A 22,247-nucleotide genomic window follows, 5' to 3' on the forward strand; every position below is an offset into this window, starting at 1 on the left:
AGTAAATAATCAGCTCAACTGGCGCTAAAATTGAAGTACAGCTCTGAATGGTATTATATCGATATGTTAAATTATAAAATCAAAATTAATTGCCCACACTCGATTATTTTCTAAACCCCAAACCACTACCGACTGCTCAGATAAAAAAACTGCAGTTTGGCAGTTTGGGTCGGTTTGATTTGGGTGATTTGGTTTTTGTCTACACACTGCTAACTTGAGCAGTAATTTGATAAATTTTATAAGTAAGAAATATATTGAATTGATTTGTTGCCCCGGGGGTGTTTCACGGGATGGGGTGCAAGGGGCGTGGGGCGGCACGCGCAACAGAGGGGAGAGAGTGTTGAGGTGGGGTGGGGCCCGCGTTGAGCAAATAAGATTGCCCCGACGCAACATGTGAACTCCAATCTGCACATTAGAAACACTTGTAAGGGGAATTTTGGCAGATTGTTTACGTAGTCAGGCCTAGATAACCTAGAGCCCGGTTCTCAAACTAGACCCAATTCTGGAGCATTTTAGCCATCAATTTGGGCAGGAGCCAGAAAATAAAATGCTGGAATCTATAATTTCATATTTATGATAAGAACAAGAATAATTGTTTGGTGTCCATGGACCATGGTGATCGAACTCTACATTGACTCGAATCCAACCAAGAACTCAATAGACAGTGTCATTTCCTTTCTGGAGAATAGGAAAGAGAGAGCCGCAAAGGGAAGATGAGAGCAATTGCAGCAATTTTACCATCAAAGCAATGGTACCCAACAACCCAAAGCAACCCAACAGTTCAATCAAAGAGAACCCTCAACGCCAACCCAATTCAAATTTGCATCAACCCATCTAAGAGAGTGAACCCACTTCCCTCTCTTGCCATAAATCCCTCCAAAGCCGCTGCCCTAAACCCTAATCTGCCGCCACTGGTGGTGATTGGATCAGCCAATGCAGACATCTATGTGGAGATCGACAGGCTCCCGGTGGAGGGCGAGACCATCTCAGCCAAGGCCGGCCAGTCACTTGCCGGCGGGAAAGGGGCCAACCAGGTGTAGTAACAAAATACACGAAGTATTTGCATTTTAAGTTCTATCATTTGAGACACCCATTGACCAAGTTGAATTTGGATCCAAATCTAGATGCTTTCAACAGAAATGTAATTTTGAGTTTCAAATTCCAGATTTCAATGATAGGGTCAAATGACACTATTCAAGCACTTCCAAAGATAAAATCTACGAAAAATCAGAGAAAATACTACTGAAGATTAACTAAACTAGCTAGATAAATCTGATCAACCTAAGATGATAACAATTCCCTAGATGAAGTCTAATTAATTTGGATAATCATCAACGCCAGGCTGTCTGTGGTAGGAAGCTCGAATATCCCACCTATTTTGTGGGTCAGATTGGCGATGATGCTAACGGGAAGCTAATAGCTGAGGCTCTTGAGGGGGGTGGGGTTCTTCTTGATCACTTGAGGACTGTGGCTGATGTACCCACTGGCCATGCTGTGGTGATGCTCCAATCTAATGGGCAGAACTCTATTATCATTGTCGGTGGAGCCAACGTGTCTTGTTGGCCCGATGCTCTGTCTGATCAGAACTTGGAGCTTGTGAGGAATGCTGGGATTGTTTTACTTCAGAGGGAAATCCCTGATTCTGTCAACATTCAAGTTGCAAAGGTATGCCCTTTTATTTTAGCTTCTATTTGTTTGTATGGAATAATTGGGAGGATTGGGAAAAGAGGGATCTTGTTTCAGTGTCATTCTGGTTTCTGGTAAGAATCCTGATCATGTACTTCCATTATGTCAGCATTTTGATTGTGCGTTGTAATAATGCTTGGTTTACAAAGTGAAGTAAGTTTGATTGAGTTGTTAAGATTTATGTACAATGGGGATTGCCCGAACATGATGATTTTCAGTTAAATTTGGATAAATTTTAGCTTATCTACCTTGATATTTGTTGATATGATGAGTGTGGTATGGCATCCTTTGTCAGGAAAAACAGACAGATTGGTTGTTGTACTTTGGATCACATTGACGATTTTATTTAGTTTGGGTGGGGTTTCTTCAGCAGATCCAAGTAGAGAAGTTATGAGCCATTGTATTTGGATTTAAACAATTCATATCTGGATTATGTGTTTGGGGTGCAATAATAATTTAAGGTACCAATACCTTTAGTTAGAAACTTCGTTTGTGGTAGAACCCAGTTCTGGGATTGAGCCCTGTGATCATTGCACTTTTTCCTCCTTTTCTGGATAGTGGTTGTTGCAACAGATGGTGATCTCTTGTTGTAGCCTGGGATAATCGGCAGGGTACAACACTGACACTAAACCTTGGATCAGCTACATTTATTCAAGCTCACCAATCATCAGCGGTGTAAGAGCAATAAACTAGCAGGGAATGTGCTCTGTTGCTGCCTGCTCGTGAGTTTGTTAACCTAGATCCCCTTTTTATGTTCCAATGCCTAGCATCTGATATATTCATATTCTAATGACTTTTGATGAAGTGGTGACAAAATGCAGAAACTGTTATGGATTAAATTACAAAAAGTATTCTTTTGAACGTGGGAGAAAATATAGAACTGAAACTGGTTATTAATCCTAACCCAAGTTTGAAACTCATTGGAATTGAATTCTTGTGAGACAAAAAACCCAACCCAGTAGCTCTTGGAATCCTATCAATGGTGGGACCAAATAATATACCAATAGAAGCATGGAAATGCATGGGAGAAGAGGGCATCTCCTGGCTAACAAAATTATTTAACGTGATCCTTAAATCAAAAAAGATGCCAAATGAGTGGAGGAAGAGTATTTTGGTTCCTATATATAAGAACAAAGGAGATGTTCAAAACTGTGAAAATTATAGCGGAATTAAGTTAATGAGCCATACCATGAAACTTTGGAGAGAGTAATAGAGCAGAGGCTCAGAAAAGAAATAGAGGTCTCAGAAAATCAGTTTGGTTTCATGCCTAGTAGGTCAACAATGGAAGCTATATACCTACTGAGGTGCCTAATGGAAAGGTATCGGGATCATCAGAAGGACCTACATATGGTGTTTATAGATCTAGAAAAGGCCTATGATAGGGTCCCTAGAGAAGTATTATGGAGGGTTTTAGAGAAGAAAGGACTCTGAATAGCCTATATACAAGCCCTTAAGGACATGTATCACGGTGCAGAGACAAGGGTCAGAACATGTGGAGGGGATACTAAACCGTTTAAAATTACAATAGGATTGCATCAATGTTCTGCACTAAGTCCATACTTATTTGCTTTAGTAATGGATGAACTCACTAAAGATATTCAGACAGAGATGCCATGGTGTATGCTATTTGTAGATGACATAGTGTTGGTGGATGAAACAAAAAAAGGAGTGAACACTAAGCTTGAGTTATGGAGAAACAATTTAGAATCTAAGGGATTTAAATTAAGCAGAAAGAAAACATAATATATGGAATGTAAATTTAGTAAGAATGCAAGAGTGGAGGATGTTATAATAAAATTGGAAGACCAAATCTTACAAAGAAAAGACCACTTTCGATATTTGGGATTAGTGATTCAAAAAGATGGAAAAATTCACGAGGATGTCACACATAGAATTAAGGCAGGTTGGCTAAAATGGAAAAATGCATCGGGGGTGTTATGTGATGGTAAAATTCTATTAAAACTGAAAGGAAAATTCTATAGGACAACTATAAAACCAGTCTTGTTGTACGGCTTAGAATGTTGGGCAGTCAAATACCAGTATGAACAAAAGACGAGCGTAGCGGAGATGAGGATGTTAAGATGGATGTGCGGCCATACAAGAAAAGATAAAATTATAAATGAAATTATTCATAATAAAGTAGGAGTAGTGTGGGATAAAGGCTAGATATATTGTTGTTGTTGTTGTATCTGTTGTCTGGACATGCCTAATGCAAATTCTAATTGCTCTCTCTCTTGATAGCATGAAAGTAAAAATTCATTTTAGCCAGCGAACTAGAATTTATGCAGCCAACCACAGATGGTAGGATAAAGGCTTGATATGCTATTGTTATTGCATATATATTTATTATTTAGTATTGTTCAAACTTGTTCCGTATCAGGGAAATTTCAAGGTATCACCTGAAATTTCCCAATACCAACTAGTACAAATTGGTAACTTTGCCAGGATGGAATTGAGCATGTTGTACCAGTTTTGCCAGTATCAACCAGTACAGGGTGGGATAGATAACTAACTATGATTATACTATTTAATTTGCCCTGGCCAGATGATAGAAAAGTTTATCTTAGCAAATGAATGCATTTTAGTTGCTGAAGAGGGTAAGCTTATTGATAGCATAGTCCTGCTTAAGCTTCCAAAGGTAAAGTTGCATGAAAAGCCACTTGTTCCCCACATTTTAATGATTTTGATTTTGAGTAATGGTAGTGATAAAGCATGCATCACATTAAGCACACAGATAGAGAAATGATGGGGGAGTGGGAAATAGGGATGCCCTTGCTACATTGTGTTTTCTTCACATTAATGAGAAGAGCAGAACCATTTTTCTTATTTTTCTGGTTTCATTTTGATCTATGGAGTGCAGTTCAGAGATACTGCAAGTACAGGAATTTTCATATTTTGTGATAAAATATGATGAAGTTCTTCCAACTGGTGTAAACCAATGAATTGGTTGTTGAGAGCATGAGACAGTGGTAAAACTTTTAGCATTCGATTCTCAAGATATATATTTGTCTTTGCTTTTTTTTTTTCATTACTATCAAACATGAAAACTACTTGATAATATTCCTCAGATTATCATATTTGTTAAATCACCTATTCAATCTATAGACTGAATTTGCTTTATCTTTCCTTCAGGCTGCTAGGGCTGCAGGTGTTCCAGTCATTCTGGATGCTGGGGGAATGGATTCTCCATTCCCGACTGAACTTATTAGTTTTGCTGATATTCTTAGCCCAAATGAATCTGAGCTGGCTCGTTTAACAGGAATGAAAACTGAAAGTTTTCAACAGATTAGTGATGCTGTGGCAAAATGTCATGAAATGGTGAGCTTGCCATGTGTACCTATCTTGATCATCTAAATGTTTGCATGTTACTTAATACTCTCCCTTTTCGCACTTCTAACACCACTCTTCACTATGAGGTCTTCGTCCAACTAGGGTCATTAGCACCAATCACCCCTAACCTATCCTTTTTAATTAGAGAGAGAGAGAGTGAGAGAGGCTATCCAAACAACAGGCCACTTGATGAGGGGTTTTTGACTTCCACTAGAATTTCTAAGGAAAGTAAGCTCTAACTGTGTCACAAAGGCATCATATAACAATCAAACTGAAAAGGCTTCTCCTTTTGTTGGATGCTACGCCTATTGTCCTCCCCCTACCCTGTCCTCAAGGGAGTTTGGAGCACATAAAAGAATTAAATTGTGGACTCAATTTCTCAATCCTGGAAACTTATCCCTGTAATGGGGACACGAAATCATACAGCCCGGCAAGCAAGAAAAGCTACTGCTTGCAAAAGCCAACTTATCACTCGCTTATCTTAAAAGGTTGGGAAAGTCTACAGAAAGGCTAACCTTTCTGGCTGTGAAGCCAAATTCTGATAGTAAAACCCATTACCAATCTTGGAAGACACTAACTTTAAAGAAATCATCCAAAACTTTCACTGTGACATACTGGGCCTCGGTGACTCTCCTGCATAACCTCTCTCACACAAGCAAATCTCCACACCAATGTACTAGGGAGGGTCTTGTTAAACCATAAAATTCTTAGAAACTAGAAGTTAACAGCAGGAGTCATTAACTTTAGAATAATGATATAACTTGTTTAGAAGGTTGGGTGTGTTTTGGTCTACATTTTCTTCCTGTTCCTGTTGCTGTCATCATTTAACTTTGCGTTTTTTATGTTTCATTCAGGGTGCTAGACAAGTCTTAGTGAAACTTGGGGCCAAAGGGTCAGCTCTCTTTGTAGAAGGGGAAGAGCCAATTCAGCAACCAATCATATCAGCTCCAAGGGTACTTGATACAACCGGAGCTGGCGACACCTTTACTGCTGCTTTTGCTGTGGCTCGTGTGGAGGGGAAATCGAAGAAGGAATGCATGAGATTTGCCGGTATGCATAGATCCCTCTTTCTCTGTTTATCTCCAACATCTACTCTACTAAGTCCTGTTAATTGTCAATTTCCAGCTGCAGCAGCCTCTCTCTGTGTGCAAGTGAAGGGAGCCATTCCAAGCATGCCCAGTAGAAAGTCAGTTCTAGATCTTCTTCAATCCCTTTGAGAATATTTCTGTCATGTTTTGAATATGAATAAGAGCTATAGGCTAACTTCTCCTTCCTCCAATCCATTGCCGAAAGAAGTCCAAATTGATTTGAAAGAGTGACTTCTTTTTTTTTTTTTTTATCTAGTTACTCATTTGACTTGTGAAATATGCCCTTCTCCGGATCTTTCTTATGAATTTAGAAATGTTGCAGGAGTGAGATAAAGAGCCATCTGCCTGTTTTAGAATTTTTTTTCTCCTTCTGGGCACACATAAATGGGACCCTTTTGTTGGGATTAATGTTTTCTTGTAAAATGTTGACAAAATGCTTTATTATCAATCATTCATGTTATAGAAATCATTTCATTAATAATTCGTGTTATAGAAATTGCCTTTTTGCATAAAAGAATGAAAAGGTTATGCGCAAATACGACCTCAGCTCCTGAAACTTGCTCTCATAAAAAATTACGTACACACCTGATTTTTCGCCAATCTGGACAAAACTGTACATCAACTTGACTTGGCCATCAATCTTCCCAAAATGCCAAATTTGAATCGCATAATGCAATTTTGAATCAAATGAAAGCCATCCACATCAAACCATAAACAGGAGATCTTCCCCAGAGGCCATACGGAAGCATGATTTCAAAAATTACAATCCAGGTCTAATAGACAGAATTTCCCGTTTATTCATGTATTAGAGAAGTTGTATCTTTTGTACTTCAACCCCATTAGGAGGAGGTCTAAAGGAAACCAAAATTCAGGAGCCATCAAAGCTAACTATGCAGCTTCCAAACTGTTTGCAACATCAATGACAAATCGGTATCTAACATCAGCTCTTGCAAGGCGTTCCATCGCAGCATTCACATAATCCATCGGAATAACCTCAACATCTGCTGTTATGTTGTGTTTTCCTGCAAAATCCATCATTTCTTGTGTCTCCTTCATCCCCCCAATCATACTTCCAGCCACTACTTTCCTCCCTGCCATTCAACTTTTTATGTGTTAGACATCATCCCAGTTTTTATGAGCGATATGAATGAAGGGATGGAAGATGAGTTCATTACGGATACAAAACCCAGTTCTTAAGGTTCTCAACATTGTGGGATCAGAGATAGTTCCACATGCAAAGAGATTGTTCCTTTTCCACCTATTAACTAACAGGACACGAAATTAGTATTGCCAAGTGCTCACCCGCAAGCAGAGGAAAGACAGGTAACTCCAGTGGCTTGTCTGGTGCACCAACCATGATGAGCTTTCCATTAGTCTTCAGCAGACCGATCAATGGTAGTATAGGGTGAGCTGCAGACACGGTATCAAGAATGCCATCCATCGTGCCAATGGCAGCCTATGCATGTTGAAAATTGCAACTTACAAATTAGCATCTATGGTTGTATTTTAGACAAACAAAAAAATCCCGAGTTCATAGCATAGAATGAAAAAATTGCTACCTGCATCTCATCAGGGTCTCGACTGACCAAAAATGCATCAGCACCAAGACGTTTGAGGGCTTCATCCTTCTTGCTTGGTGATGTACTGATCACAGTCACCTTAGCTCCAAAAGCCTTTGCAAACTTCACGCCAACATGGCCTAGGCCACCCAAGCCCACCACACCCACATGCAAACCAGGCTTATCAAGCTCAAAATACTTCAACGGACTGTACGTTGTGATCCCAGCACAGAGGAGAGGAGCAGCAGCATCAAGTGGCAGGCAGTCAGGAATGTGGACTGCGTAATGCTCACTAACAACCATATGATCAGAGTAACCTCCATATGTGATTGTTCCATCATGGTAAGTGTTACTGTAGGTGAGAATCTTTTTGGGGCAGTAATTTTCGAGGTCATTGGCACAATTGTTGCAGGAGTGACACGCTCCAACCAGGCACCCCACTCCAACTCTATCCCCTACTTTGAAGTTACGAACCTTGCTCCCAACTTCAGTCACCACACCCACAATCTCATGCCTGGATTAAACAGATTTAGCTTTGTTATGTGCATGAATGACATGGAAGTGCTAAACTTGTGTTCACTTTGCTGGAAGAGTCATTGTACAGCCAATTAAGGATTTGAATTGCATTCTTTTATGCCAGAAGTAGAGAAATGGAGACAGAAGATTAGGTCCAGTATTACTTATTCACATTAATTGGTGTGCTGGGGCAGTGTGCATAGTCGTCAAACGCACAAATTAGTGCTTGGGGCCAAGGCACGAGGTGCAAGGCGAAGCACTAGCCTCAAGAACATGAGGTGCATATTTATTCAAAATGCTTATAAAATATTTACACACAATTCTTTTCAATATATACCTATAAGAAGGTAGATGTAAACTGATAAAATCATAAATCACAATTAATCAATACTATAATAACAACTAATATTATTGTAAAAAAAAAAAAAAAAACAATGTTTCTTTTGCAATTAGTTTCTTCTAATTGCAAAAATTATAACAGAACACACTGTAAAAAATAATTACAGGAAATCAATTAATTTCTTCTAATTTATTTTACAATTAGAAGAAAGAAAAAAAAAATTACAGCAGAACACACAGCACATAAGGTTACAGAAAAATAATTAATTTCTTTTAAATTGCAAAGGAAATTAGAATAGAGAAAAAAAACAGTAGATCACACAATGAAAATATTTGTTTCTTAGCAATTAGTTTCTTTAAAATTGCAATAGAAAATAGAAAAAAGAAAAAAAAAATAGAGTAGATCACACAGTGGAAAAAATTACAATATAGAATTAATTTCTTTTAAATTGTAAAAGAAATTAGAAGAAAGAAACAAAAATGAAGCAGAATGCAAACATGAGTTATTTTCTAGTGAGTGAACATCTCTGTCAAAGGATCCCAGTGAGTGGGAGATCCAGTAGACCTCCATTTACACTGCTAGGTTTGCCACTAACCAATATACAAGAATATGTAATTAAATCAATAAAAAATAAGATCTAAGATTATCAACGACAAGAAATAAAGTTTTAATACACTTGTATATACAAACAATGTGCCTCATCCGCCATGAGCCTTGCGCCTTGCATGAGGTACGCACCTTGTGTGCCTAGGCAGCGTCTCAAGCATGGCGCTGCGCCTCAGTGGTGATGAGGCCCACAGAGCTGCGCCTTGTGCCTAGGCATACCTTTGAAACTATGCCAATGTGTCACCTCAAAATTTTCGTCCCATATTCGACTCATGGCTGAACTCATGCTTCGTGATAGAAGAGAAGAAAATAGATTGTGGCAAGGTGACCGTGTGATCCACCATTGAGAGAATAAATTATTGATTAACCTCCAACGACCTTACATATTCGGAGAGGTCCACGCCTCATGCAATGACAAGTTCTATCAACCTTTATAGATTATATAAGTTTTGAGACAAATATGAGTTTCTACCTATCTACTGTACTGTCTCACTGAACCACTATTTTGGATTGAAACTTTATGCGTTATTGGATGAGTTCACGTCATCAGCATCTATGTCTCCACAAAACAAAGCAATTTCTACCTGTCTACTGCTTTGTACCTATCTAGTATCTACCATTTCAAAAAAGTAAAACGCAATTTTTTCATCCTTTCAGAGGGGTGTATATAATCAGTTAATATATTAGCCAATGCAGATGCGTACCAGGCATTAGTCGCACACAAATTCAGTGAAATTAACTCCCATGCACATTGTAAGTAACAAAAGGGAAATGAAAAATTAAACAAATTGACCAGTTTGATTAACCAGATTAGTTGAGCTCAAATTGTGATCATGTGGAAGTAATCAAATCAAGTGTGAAGAACAACTCACTACTTGTCAAAACCTATGGATGATCATTCTTACCCAGGAATGAGAGGATAGTTCGAGCCACCCCATTCATTTCTGATCTTGTGAAGATCAGTGTGACAGATACCACAGTACAAGATTTTGAACCTTACATCTTCATCCCCTGTGGCCCTGCAACACCACCATTGTATATATTTATATCACTTAACACCCAACTGATTAAAAACCATCATATATTGTCATCAACAACCAAGAAAGCAATGAAATTCATTGTGCAAACTTTTAGGGCTTGCTTGGTCTGGTTTAACAAACTTTTTTTTTTTTTTTTTGGGTTTCTTTTATTCAAAACCACATAATCTAGATCTGAAAACAAATTTCAGCAGTTCTTAAAATCATGATAAAAGAAAATTGAAAACTAGGTAGTAAATGAGGTGTTTCCAAAGCTATCAAAATCTTCACACTAAAGTTATTGTATAGCTTAAAATCAACGAAAATGAGAACAAATTACCCATAAACCAAACAGTGCCATAGAAAATTTTTTACTCAGACGGATAGAAGATTTCAAAACCCCAAAACCAATTGTTAAAACGACTTTCCGAACCACAGTGAACAATTGCGGTTCTAAACCACCACTCCACAGAAAACTCGGAGTTTAGAGTCATGGGTGGTTCACTTGGATTAAGATATTTGCATCAACCCAATTGAACAGTTGTTTCGAGTAAATCGAATACCCAGCGTTAGAAACTGCATTCTCCAACGTTTGGACGCTAGGAAAAAAGAGGAGGAAGTAGGGTTCGTACCTCCGGGAGAAGTTGAAGGGAGAGAGGACGCCGGATGTGTCTCTGGCCGCCCATCCAAAAGCCTTCACCGGGTGCACTTTCTCCGCTGATTTCGCCATTTCTAACACGCGCCCAGCTACTGAGAAACGATCAAAGCGAAGCCACAGGAACAAGAAGAAGAGAGTAAAGTGAGAGGTGACCGGAGGGTGTGTTTATTTGCAGAGAAGAGACATAGAGAAGTACATCGCACTGTATACGGCACTGAGCTGGTAGTGCTTGGTGCCTTAATGGGAGAGAATAATGAATTTTTAGGAAAAAAGTTATGAATGAATTTATTTCTAATTTTAACTTTTTATATTTAGATTTTAAAATACAAAAATTATAAGATTGAATTTCATAAAATTCAATTATCATAATTTAAAATATAACTTAAAATATAAAATTTGTTCATTGATAAAAGTACCTTCTTATCTCTTTATCATCTATCATCATTTCCTTCGTAATCACCAACTCTCGACATCATTATTATAAATTATAAGTCATTTGATATGATTTTTTTTTAATTTTTTATTTTATTTATAAAAAATTAGCTATAAACCTCAAGAGAAAGAAGCCCAAACAAGAAATGGAAGACTTTCCTAATTTTTTCACCCAAGTCCACCTAATTTTTTATTTTTAATGAACTTTTGATAAAAAAAAATGATTAATTTTTTCACCCAAGCCCAAACCCAAATTCAAAACTAAAATCAAACCTAAATCTAGTCTCTAATTCTCAATTTTAGATTTCACAATCTAATGTCCAAGAGTTTGAATTCACTACTATTTCTCTGTCTCTGGTTAGAATTTCTTGTCAATCACACACCATCAACCACCATACTCCATTACCGGTAACCTATCACCTTTATTTATCGACTATTATGATGTAAGTTATTTTTCATTCTTATTTTCTTCTTTCGACCTTTCGAACAAACACTATGATTATCTACATTGAGATAAAGATAGCTCTTGTTATTGATATAAACTTACTCATTGATAAGTTTGATCTTTTGAGGAATCACAGAGTGTAGCTTAAGTAGTTTTATAAGGTATTTGTATTGCACATTTTTTGTATTTTTTGCTTTCTCTTTTTTAAGTTCATGAATTATGTTAAATATATATATAAATCTTGTTAAACTTTTATTTTTTTGTCTTTTTGTTTTTCTCCTATTGGTGAAGCTCATGATAAGAAAAAAAGAATTGAAGCCCCCCAAGGTATTAAATCCTAAGTCCGCCCTTGACCCCAGAAAAACCCTCTTAGAAACCCCTCTTAGGTCTAAGAGTGTGTCAAATCTACCTCCAATGTTTTTGTTTAAAAATCTAAAACAAATGATCCGAAAGATGTGAATATTCCTCTACATATCAATTTCGATCTTTATAAATAAGAGGTGATTCCTCTTATTAATACAAAACAAAAACTCTATTCAAACTACAATCTTTTTTATTTTCCTACACTATTTCGTGAGACCGATTTAAACATTAATGGGCTTGCACTAGAGTCAACTCACGTCCTTAACCGCTCATTCTTTTACAAGTTTTTCGGAGACTAGAGGCTCGATATTAATACTCTTCCGCAATTACATATTCGTTGTTATATTTAAACAATAATGTTAGTATTATTGAAACTATTGAATATAATATATTTAACTAATTCCTAATTTTAGGATAATTTTGAAATTTAATATATATATATATCTATACATTACAAAATATAAATATACATGTTTTTTTCTATACTAGTTATATTTTTCTTACTTTTAACAAAGTTATTAAATCAATAATATTTTAGAAAAATAAGAACATGAATTCTGGATTCATTTCAAATATAATTTTATGGAACTTAATTAAATTCTATATTTTAATTTAGGTTATTCCAAATATAAGAATTTATTTACTAATAAATTTTAAATTTCAATATGTTGACTTCAATTGCCTAGGTAGACAAAAACAACGAGGATGTCGTTAAGACTTAACTAGAATTGACACTCTGATGTTTAAGTAACAGATTAGACAAAGATTTAAGAGCTAAGAAAATTAGTATGAATAATCATACATTTCGATCATTTCTGGAAGTCTTTTGATACATTTTGGGTGACGATAATGACAAGAATGACTTGTCTCACCCTTGTTACATATAATTAATCGATTTATCTTTGTTATGCGAGTTTGGAATAAATCCAAGATAATTATCTTTATTTAGAATTGTATAAGGAGATTTAGATTTGGTATGTTGTTGTTGACATGTCACGTCCCCTTTTCTTAGGCATCATCAATACTCATAAATTTAAAATAAAATTAATTTTGATCAACTATTGTGCATTGAGAATCTATCTATCTATGCCAATGAAGCTCAATTTACGGTTGAGGTTTCGAATCTAAAAGTGCATAAAAAAGATTAAGAGATTATTTTTTTTTCATATTTTAATTTTAAGTTTTGAATTTATTTTTAATTTTATGTTTTGAGTACATTGTTAAAAATGTATTCTTTTTATTTATAGTATTTTTTACATTTTGAAATTTTAAATGTGTTTGTAATGAAAATAATCAAAATGACTTTTTGTTATTTTGATTTTTTTTATAATTTTTTTTTTATTTTTAAAATTATATTTTTTAAAATATGATAGTAAATACGTTTTTACTGTTTTATAAAACTAAAAATACTAAAAATAATAGGGCCTAAAAAAAGTTAAAAGTCTAAAAATAATTTTTAGGCTAAAAACAAAAAGAATTAGTGTATCCTAGAGAACACAGATTTCTCGGAGATTGAAAATATGCATTTATGTTAGTTTCAAATTATGGCAAATATATTCTAAGAAATGGATGAATTGGGATTAGGGTAAATTATTTGAAAGTTTAAAAACCTATTGCTTGCAGAACATTATGCTTCGAAATATGAAGGAGAAAGTTTCGAAATCAACCTTTCTGTTCAGTATGTTTCGAAATCTACTATATATGTTTCGAAACTTTCATTTCTATTGTGGTTTAAGATTTAGGTTTTAGGAGACATAGTCTCGCGGAGACTATTTCAGAAGACTTTCACAGTCTCTCTCAGGAGAACACGGTCTCCTAGAGATCGAAAATACGCATCTCCAGAATACACATTCTCCCCTAGACTATTTCAAAAGACTTTCAGAGTCTCTCAAAACTATAAAAGTTTAGAACTTATCATGTAAATTTCCTCTCGATGAAATGGGGTCTCGAATAAAATGCAAATAGAATAACTCTAACATTCAAAAATTCATCTGAGAATTTATCTATAAAAATCTTAATTCTAATAATTTTTAAAATATTAAAATAAATATTATCCATAAAAATTCTAATTCTAATATATCTCAAAGAGTTTCATGTTACTCAATAAATAGATGTGCTATCTTTCTAAAAAGGGTATACCTTCTATATTAATTTCAATATGACACTTAAATTTTTAGTGTATAATTTAAGTATTAAAATATTTACATAAAAATTGTCTTACATTTTTTATTTTTTTTATAAAATTTAAATAAATTAATAAAAATATTTTTAATTAATAAATTTACTATTATATTCCAACGATAATAAAGAAGACACGGCTCATTTAAGAATTTGGTACGATACCATTTTGTCGCTAGGTGGCGTGTGGAGGATCCGATGCCGACAGGCCCTCTAAGATGCACAAGGACGGGTCTGTACGCGTTGTTGCATTGTATCCGAGCCAAATTTGCAGATATTTTGATATACGGCCACGATGAATCAATCACATCATCCAACGGCAGGTAGAAGCCTGCCCTGACAAATGCCAACTGGGGGCTGGCTGATAATCACCTCAAACCACCGTACCACCTCCCATTTATCATGTGCCATATGATATGATGATTGCGACAAATCAACCGCAAATACACACACCAATAATTGATCCCCTCACTACTTTAAGGCGCAATCCCCTTCTTTGTCCCTCCCCAACCCCCCCCCACCATCCCTTGTCTCACAGGGCGTGTCCTTATTCGCAGTTTCACCCTTTAACCATGCCCTTTTAAGTCATTCCACTTCATTTTTTCAATCAATTTATTACTTTGAATGTGATGGGTAGTGCATTGCATCTCTTTGAAAAAAGAAAAGGAAAGGATGTAAAAACAAACAAGATTTGGCTAAACCCCATATTTTTATTTTTATATATATTTTTTTTGTGATCTCTTCAATTTTTTATTATTTTAATTATATCTTGTATTTATATTTTTTAATTAATTTAATTTTTATATTTTAAATTTTTTCATGTGACAATTTATATTTTTGTTATTTTGATGTATAAAAAAATTAAGATAAATTAATTTAATTTTTTACATATAAATAAATAAAGTAAAATAAGTTAATTATTATTTTTATATATTAAAATATAAAAAATAAATTAACTAAAAAATATAGATAGAGAGATATGATTAAAATATCAAAAAATTTGAGTTATTACATGAAAAAATATTAGAATATAAAAATTAAATTGATTTAAAAATATAAGTTTAGAGATATAATTAAAATAATAAAAAATTAAATAATTATATAAAAAAATTATGAGTAAATAAGAGAAATATATGAGTTTGGCAGGTAAGAATTACATAATATGCCACTGCCGCAGACCACGTGTCATAACTGGGATCCGTAGAAACAAAGTGACGTACTGTATTTTTACCATTCAGACTCTTTACGTGAACCTCAAAAAATAATAAATTAATTATAATAAAATGTAAAATTAATAAGTAAATATAAATAGAACTTGTTAATGCAATCGAATTAACTTTGCCTTCTCTCTTTCCTTTCCTTTCCTTTCCTTCCTCTGATCTCCGGATCGCTCTCCTTTCTCCCCCTCTCTCTCTGTAATTCAGATCTTCCAAAACCTAGGGTCCAGTGTTCTCCATCGGAAATTCGAGCTTCTCCGTTTCGTTTTCGGGACTCGAATCGTTGTCCCGGCGACGGAGGTGTGGGGAGAGATCGAGTTTCGAGGAGATCTGGATGAGCGAGCCGGTGGCCGAAGGCGTAATCCTGCTTTTGCCGAGCGGATTTGGGGGAGAATTGAGGAGGCATTCACGGTGAACTGGTTTCAGAGGAGCAAATGCGGCTGATTTGCGATTTGCCGCCGGTTGGTTAAATCTTGAAGCTGTTTGCGGATCTAACTTCGGGTTTTTTTCTGATCTGAATCGGAGGGGATACGAGGACGAGGGAGACGGCGCGGGCGATTCTGGTGGTGTGGAATTTCGTGGTCTTGCAAAGATGCAGCAAGATCCGAGGATGAAGGTTTGATTTTCGTTTTGTTCTCGTTTTCTTTGGTCTTGGGAATGAAAAGTCTTGAAAACACCGTCATTTGCTTATACCTTGGTTTGCACTTTTTGAAATTGGGACGAACGAAGATGAGAAACAAGTTTTTGGAACTTCACCAAAAAGCATCATTTTATAGGCGGATTCACGTTCGTGCGTAGAATTTTATTTCCCTTTGATTTTCTATCTCGACGTCGGTTTTTGTTGAGGAAAACTGAGATCTTGATTAAACTTAATTATCTTTATAGGTAAACTGGTTTCTTCTGTATTGAACTTGAAATGCGAGATCTTGTCTAAGATCAGTGAAGAAAGACAATCTCATTTCCATTTTGGAACTTCACATTTACTCGACATTATACAGGAAAACGTTTTGGATACATATCGGTTTGGTGGTTAATTGAGAATTTTGGCTATAAAATTGGGAGAATATAGGCCGTTTGTGAAGTGAATCGAACGAAAGTGTTATGGTTTTTAGTTGGTTGATTGAACCTTTACCCCCTTGTTTTCTGAGGAGTGAATTGCATAGGTTACTTACTTTGCTTTACTCAGCTATCTCGGCTACCAAAGAGGAGGACAATACTTTTGACGAACATAATATCTAGTTGAAGCCTTGCTCCGGTTGGCTGCTGAAATAGTATACGGAAGCAAGATTATTATTAGGTTTTTATTTATGTCATGGACTATGCATCCTCAGCTTTGATACAGCTACCTGCCAATTTTAAGTGATTTATTCATTTTAGCACTCCCTATAGTTTACTCTCTCTGTCTTGTGCCATGTTATCTGCATTTTTTCTTTATTCTTTCAATCTTTCTTTGGATAGATTGTTTTATGTTATTATGGTTTGAGGGATTTCATCTAAATGATGTTGTTCACTGAATATATGGACTTGCACAGTTACATGGCCATCATATTAAAATTAATTTACATATGTTTTCTTCTATATTGGTTTAGCTTGCAAATCTTTGTATATGGGTTTAACACTTTATTAGATCAGGCATTGCTTCTTAGCTGTTTTCTCCTTTTGATTTTGTGTGATTCATTCACCCTTAGCAAGTAGTGGGGCATGCATGACAATGAAGCTGTTTGATCATTTTTACAGAGCCAAAAAGAGATGGACTTCTTCACCGAGTATGGGGATGTCACCCGATACAAAATTGTGGAAATTATAGGGAAAGGAAGCTATGGAGTTGTTTGTGCAGCCATAGACACACATACTGGGGAAAAAGTGGCAATAAAGAAAATAACTAACATCTTTGAGCACACATCTGATGCTGTTCGAATCCTGCGTGAGGTGAAATTGCTCAGACTTTTACGTCATCCTGATATTGTTGAGATCAAGCGCATCATGTTGCCGCCTTCTAGGAGAGACTTTAAAGACATATATGTTGTTTTTGAGCTGATGGATTCTGATCTTCACCAAGTTATCAAAGCAAATGATGATTTGACGAGTGATCATCATAGGTTTTTCCTCTATCAGATGCTACGTGCATTGAAATATATGCATACAGGTAACTATTCTTTCATTAACTTGTTTCCTTTGGTAACTATTTTATTTTATTTATTAGGATGAAACTGGTCTAGAATTCATGTAGCCAACCCCACCTAGTGGGATTAAGGCTTGTAGATTGTTGTTGTTGTAGCCTGTATTGATCATTCTCAGGCTGATTTCTGCAGTTTTATATCCCCATTTAGCTTTTTTTGTTCTCTCTGTGCATGTCAGAGTCTCTTTCCCCTTCTTTTCTGAATTCCCTTTTGCAGGCTGTTTGTGGGATTTAAATTGATCTAAAGCATTTTTATTGCAGCAAATGTCTACCACCGGGACCTCAAGCCAAAGAATATACTGGCAAACGCTAATTGCAAACTAAAAATATGTGATCTTGGACTAGCAAGAGTTGCATTTAATGATGCACCAACAACAATATTTTGGACAGTAAGTTATTCCTGCTACTTTGATACTTCATCAAATACAAGAATGTCTATTCCATCGTTATACTAGTTTAGCACTTCTGTATGAGGGCATGCATTCCTGAGTGGTCTATTCCATTCTTTTAACATGCTTTGCAGGATTATGTTGCTACAAGATGGTATAGGGCTCCTGAGCTGTGTGGATCATTCTTCTCAAAGGTATGGATTCCAAACTGTATACTGCCTGCTTTTATGGTCCTTGGAGAAAGGTTTAGAGACTTGTTTAGCAGAATGGTATACTGTCTTGTCTTGTGATGTCTGGTCCAAGGGCTTGATCATTACTTTTTGTTGCATGGTATCTGCCATAAGTCTATTCCAGGGTTGTTGACATAGCTCAAGTTAGAAGCACCTGTCTTCCCTGTGTTTAAAGTAGTTAACCTGTTTCTATGTTAATATAATGTTATATGCTTTTGGTAAATGGCAATGGGCTATTGTAAGGTCTTGTTTGCCCTTTTTCTCCTCTGAACCCAAACAGATAATCATACTACTTGATGTAAATCCTTTTTGCTGGTTTTGTTTAATAACTTTTTGCTTTGATGAGTTTGTTATCAAGTATTGTTTTATCTATATATGACATTCAGGTGTTGTTACGTGTAATTCTTCATGGATGTTTTAGATACTAAATCACATAAATTTTGTTTCCACCAATCTTATTTGTCACTTCATCTGTGGTATATAATGTTGTGAGTTTGTTTCTTGATTACCATTATCTATTATATCCACTGCAATTTGCAGAATCTACATATGGATTGTCATTAATTTGATGTACAATGTATTATCAACTGGGCAATTGATCTCCTATTTCAGTTGAAATCTTTCTCTTCCTCTAGGCATGCACTGAGGGCATGATGGTCGCAATGGAACAATCTTGAATGATCTTTGATTTGTACTTCTGATATGCACTCCTCGGAAGTGTAAGCCAAGCATAACAATAACAACAGTAACTTAAAAAAAACGAAGAAAACACTATAAGGAGGGAAGGGTCAAGAGGTTTGATTTTGTTACCATCTCGAATACTTAGCATGCATTTATCTGTATAAAATGCCTTTGAGTGCCTTAATTAAGTAGTAATCCGTAGATTAAAATAATTGTTGTTCAGGGAGGACTATTGAATTCTCCTGGAAGTTGAAATACTGTCTCTCAGGTAATGGTGTCAGGTCCTATATCAAAATTCTGTAGGGGTTTACTTGTTTTGTGATCTCTCTAATGCTCGTAACATATTTCTGATTTTGCTACCACCCGGATTGCAGTATACACCCGCCATTGATATTTGGAGTATTGGATGTATCTTTGCGGAAGTACTGATAGGGAAACCCTTGTTTCCTGGTAAAAGTGTTGTTCATCAGTTAGATTTGATAACTGATCTTCTAGGAACTCCATCAGCTGATACCATTTCTGGAGTATGCTTCATCACTCTGCATTATTTTTCTCTGCTTTCAGTGGGAGGCAGCTATAGGTTTCCTTGAGAACTTCTTTTCTGAATCTCTCTTATAATTAATTAATGCAGGTTCGGAATGAAAAGGCAAGGAGATACTTGTTAGGTATGCGGAAAAAGCAACCTGTGCCATTTGCTGAGAAATTTCCAAATATAGATCCTGTAGCCCTTCAATTACTGCAAAAGTTAGTAGCATTTGATCCAAAGGATCGACCAACTGCTGAAGAGGTATGCTGTGTTGAGCTGTCTTTACAGCTGTAGCTTGTATGTAAACCTGAAGCCAATCCCTTGCTTCTTTACAATACACATGCCAGAGTTTTGATATACTTCTTATGTTAGGCACTGGCTGATCCTTACTTTAAAGGCTTATCCAAGGTGGAGAGGGAACCTTCTTGTCAGCCAATCTCAAAGCTAGAGTTTGAGTTTGAAAGGCGACGCTTGACAAAGGAGGACATTAGGGAACTCATATTTCGAGAGATTCTAGAATATTATCCCCATTTGCTTAAAGATTATATAGCTGGAAATGAAGGCATAAATTTTGCCTATCCAAGGTACTGTTCCCCTGGCACATTTGAATGTGATGCATGTTTAATTGTTTCTGACTTTGTTCTACATGTGTTCACCATAAGTGAATGTCTATTTTCTGCAGTGCTGTAGGTCAATTCAGAAAGCAATTCACATATCTTGAGGAAAATGGTGGTCAAAGTGGACCTGTAATTCCTCCACAGAGGAAGCATGCCTCATTGCCTCGGTGAGTATATAATGCATCGGTTGAATTTCAACAACTATATATTTTTATTTTTATTTTTTTCCAAATTCTCTCTCTCTCTCCACACCAAATGTACAGTCATTTTTTACCCATTCCACCTTTGGTGGCGGTAAAAGGATTGCCAAGGGCAGCTTCTGAAAGTACGGTCTTCAGCATTCTTTAGTTTCCTAAGTGAATTTTCACCATAACCCCCTCCCCCTCCTTTATCCAATGATTTAAGCTTGTTCTAGAGAATTGTATCTCAATTCTTTCTTCTTCTTCTTTTTTTTTTTTTTGGCTTGGGGGACAGGTCTAGTGTTAACTCCAGTACAATAGCTCCAAAAGAAAATCCAAATTTGGCTTCATATGGAAGTCATCAAGGCAGGGAAGTTGCATTTGATAGCGTTAGGATTACCGACAGAACGTCAGGAAGTTTTGTGAAACCATCACGGCCTCCACCTATGGTTCCTGCAGGTGTGATTTATTTCTTCTGTCTTGGTAATCTTGTTTATTGGTTGGCATGTTGCCAATTTTCCACGGCACAATCAACTTGGAGCTCTTTAATGCGCTAGTTGAGCACTCTCAACAGATAAACATCAGTGTTGGATGGATTATGATTGTTGGGAGGATAAGATGCGGGGTTACTCAATTTTCTCTTTAATATTGGAAAACTACGTTTAGCCGTAGGAGATAATCTTCGAAATATTTTCTCAATTATAGATATATCTTACAATTTGAGCCTCAAACTTTCCATTGTGTAGTCTACAACCAGACGTTCCCATCATAGATGAGTAAAACCAACTCTTTTGTTAATTTGTTAGGCTAACATCTCTCCTGTTTATTATGTTCAGCCAAGCCAGGAAGAGTTGTCGGACCAGTTCTACCTTTTGAGAGCAGCAGAGGCACCAATGGTGCCTGTGACGGAAGAGGAGGATTTCCCCCGAACGGTATCATCCCACCACACTACATCACAAGGCCCAACCCGGTGAATCCGCCCAAATCGGGGCAAGAAGTCGACCACTGCTCTGCCCAAGCCCGACAGCAACCGGCGCAATGCAGCAACACGGGCCCGTATTACAAGCCACAAGTCAAAACAGGGCAGCTAAACGAGCAAATCGCGATCAATATAAATTTGCTGCAGGAACAAGCGCATTTGGGCGCGATAGGTGCTGCTGCTGCTGTTGCTGTCTCTGCGCACAGAGAGGTCGGAGCTGTCTAATTTGGATTTGGTATTTAGATTTTTGGCTCCATTTACTAATGAGCTCTTCCACATTATTAATGTTAGTTGTATCAGTATGAATGAAAAATAAGCGTTTTCCCCCTCCCCTCCCCTCCTGTTTGCCCGATTGATCCATGTTGATGATGTACATAAATAGATTTGTTTGCGACGAACAAAATCATATGAATATGGATGGATATTGCTGTATAGAATGGGTGGAATTTCATTAAAAAAATTGGAAGTAGAGGACTCCAATTCAAAATACGATTTCTTGGAACAGTGATGTCGAAGTCCCTGACAGTCCACTCGTCGGTTTCGCTGCCACTAATTACAAAAGAAAAATCTCTCCGTCGTTTCATCAAACATATGGTGCCCTAGAAAGCAAAGAATAATAATAATAATACCCGATAGAAGTAGAGAGATCGCGTTGCGCGAGTCTTCCAACATTACATAGACCTCCCAACTTCTCGGGTCGCCGACCCATCCCTAGCCCGGGCCCGTCGGGTACCCATATTCTCCCCAGACAAGGTGGGGCAGAATTTGTGGCATCTCGCTGAGGACAGAGACAGCGCGGCTGAGTTGCGCTGATATGAAAACGATAAATATATATGATACGAAACAAAAAAGTGAAATGATATTTTTTTAAAAGATAAGAAATAGGAATGTAGAAGAAATGTATAAATAAAAATATAAAAGGTTTTTTTATAAATATAACTTTTAATATAAAAGATTATAAAAATCAATTATTTAAATAAAAAATAAACATAAATTTCATCATCTATTAAAATAAATATAAATACAAGTCACT

The 22,247-nt window shown here is 36.3% G+C and overlaps 3 protein-coding genes across 4 annotated transcripts; 2 read left to right on the top strand and 1 right to left on the bottom strand.

Annotated features, from left to right (window-relative positions):
* The first annotated feature begins 421 nt into the window (after positions 1–421).
* Positions 422–6,290, top strand: LOC127791763 (ribokinase). Its single transcript, XM_052321779.1, has 5 exons — positions 422–1,034; positions 1,342–1,665; positions 4,819–5,004; positions 5,871–6,066; positions 6,142–6,290. Exons 1-5 carry the CDS (start codon positions 714–716, stop codon positions 6,231–6,233), a joined length of 1,119 nt encoding a protein of 372 aa, XP_052177739.1. The 5' UTR covers positions 422–713; the 3' UTR covers positions 6,234–6,290.
* A 32-nt stretch (positions 6,291–6,322) lies between these two features.
* LOC127791764 (probable mannitol dehydrogenase) lies at positions 6,323–11,022 on the bottom strand. The gene is made up of 5 exons (XM_052321780.1): positions 10,774–11,022; positions 10,031–10,144; positions 7,664–8,177; positions 7,407–7,560; positions 6,323–7,195 (listed from the first exon to the last, which is right to left on the bottom strand). The coding sequence occupies exons 1-5, from the start codon at positions 10,869–10,871 to the stop codon at positions 6,993–6,995; spliced, it is 1,083 nt and encodes a 360-aa protein (XP_052177740.1). The 5' UTR covers positions 10,872–11,022; the 3' UTR covers positions 6,323–6,992.
* Positions 11,023–15,557: 4,535 nt separating this feature from the next.
* On the top strand, positions 15,558–21,651 carry LOC127791762 (mitogen-activated protein kinase 19). Of its 2 annotated transcripts, XM_052321777.1 has the most exons (10): positions 15,558–16,050; positions 17,172–17,580; positions 17,875–18,002; positions 18,137–18,196; positions 19,288–19,437; positions 19,545–19,700; positions 19,812–20,023; positions 20,122–20,223; positions 20,531–20,694; positions 21,072–21,651. In XM_052321777.1, exons 1-10 carry the CDS (start codon positions 16,027–16,029, stop codon positions 21,437–21,439), a joined length of 1,773 nt encoding a protein of 590 aa, XP_052177737.1. In that variant the 5' UTR covers positions 15,558–16,026; the 3' UTR covers positions 21,440–21,651. The 2 variants fall into 2 exon arrangements, with proteins under 2 accessions (XP_052177737.1, XP_052177738.1); XM_052321778.1 differs by lacking the exon at positions 20,531–20,694 and having other exon boundaries at positions 21,072–21,260.
* Positions 21,652–22,247: the final 596 nt, after the last annotated feature.

The sequence above is a fragment of the Diospyros lotus genome, chromosome 15, assembly GCF_014633365.1.
Source record: "Diospyros lotus cultivar Yz01 chromosome 15, ASM1463336v1, whole genome shotgun sequence".
Lineage (NCBI taxonomy): Eukaryota > Viridiplantae > Streptophyta > Magnoliopsida > Ericales > Ebenaceae > Diospyros > Diospyros lotus.

Excerpts from the sequence above, each read along its gene's own strand:
- LOC127791764 (XM_052321780.1), bottom strand. The coding sequence starts at position 10,871 with ATGGCGAAATCAGCGGAGAAAGTGCACCCGGTGAAGGCTTTTGGATGG. Across the intron at positions 10,145-10,773 it reads CCCTTCAACTTCTCCCGGAG|GGCCACAGGGGATGAAGATG; the intron begins GTACGAACCCTA and ends GTGGTGTTGCAG. Across the intron at positions 8,178-10,030 it reads AACTATCCTCTCATTCCTGG|GCATGAGATTGTGGGTGTGG; the intron begins GTAAGAATGATC and ends TGTTTAATCCAG.
- LOC127791762 (XM_052321777.1), top strand. The coding sequence starts at position 16,027 with ATGCAGCAAGATCCGAGGATGAAG. Across the intron at positions 18,003-18,136 it reads CAACAACAATATTTTGGACA|GATTATGTTGCTACAAGATG; the intron begins GTAAGTTATTCC and ends CATGCTTTGCAG. Across the intron at positions 20,224-20,530 it reads AAGCATGCCTCATTGCCTCG|GTCTAGTGTTAACTCCAGTA; the intron begins GTGAGTATATAA and ends CTTGGGGGACAG.
- LOC127791763 (XM_052321779.1), top strand. The coding sequence starts at position 714 with ATGAGAGCAATTGCAGCAATTTTACCATCAAAGCAATGGTACCCAACA. Across the intron at positions 1,035-1,341 it reads GCGGGAAAGGGGCCAACCAG|GCTGTCTGTGGTAGGAAGCT; the intron begins GTGTAGTAACAA and ends CATCAACGCCAG. Across the intron at positions 5,005-5,870 it reads TGGCAAAATGTCATGAAATG|GGTGCTAGACAAGTCTTAGT; the intron begins GTGAGCTTGCCA and ends TGTTTCATTCAG.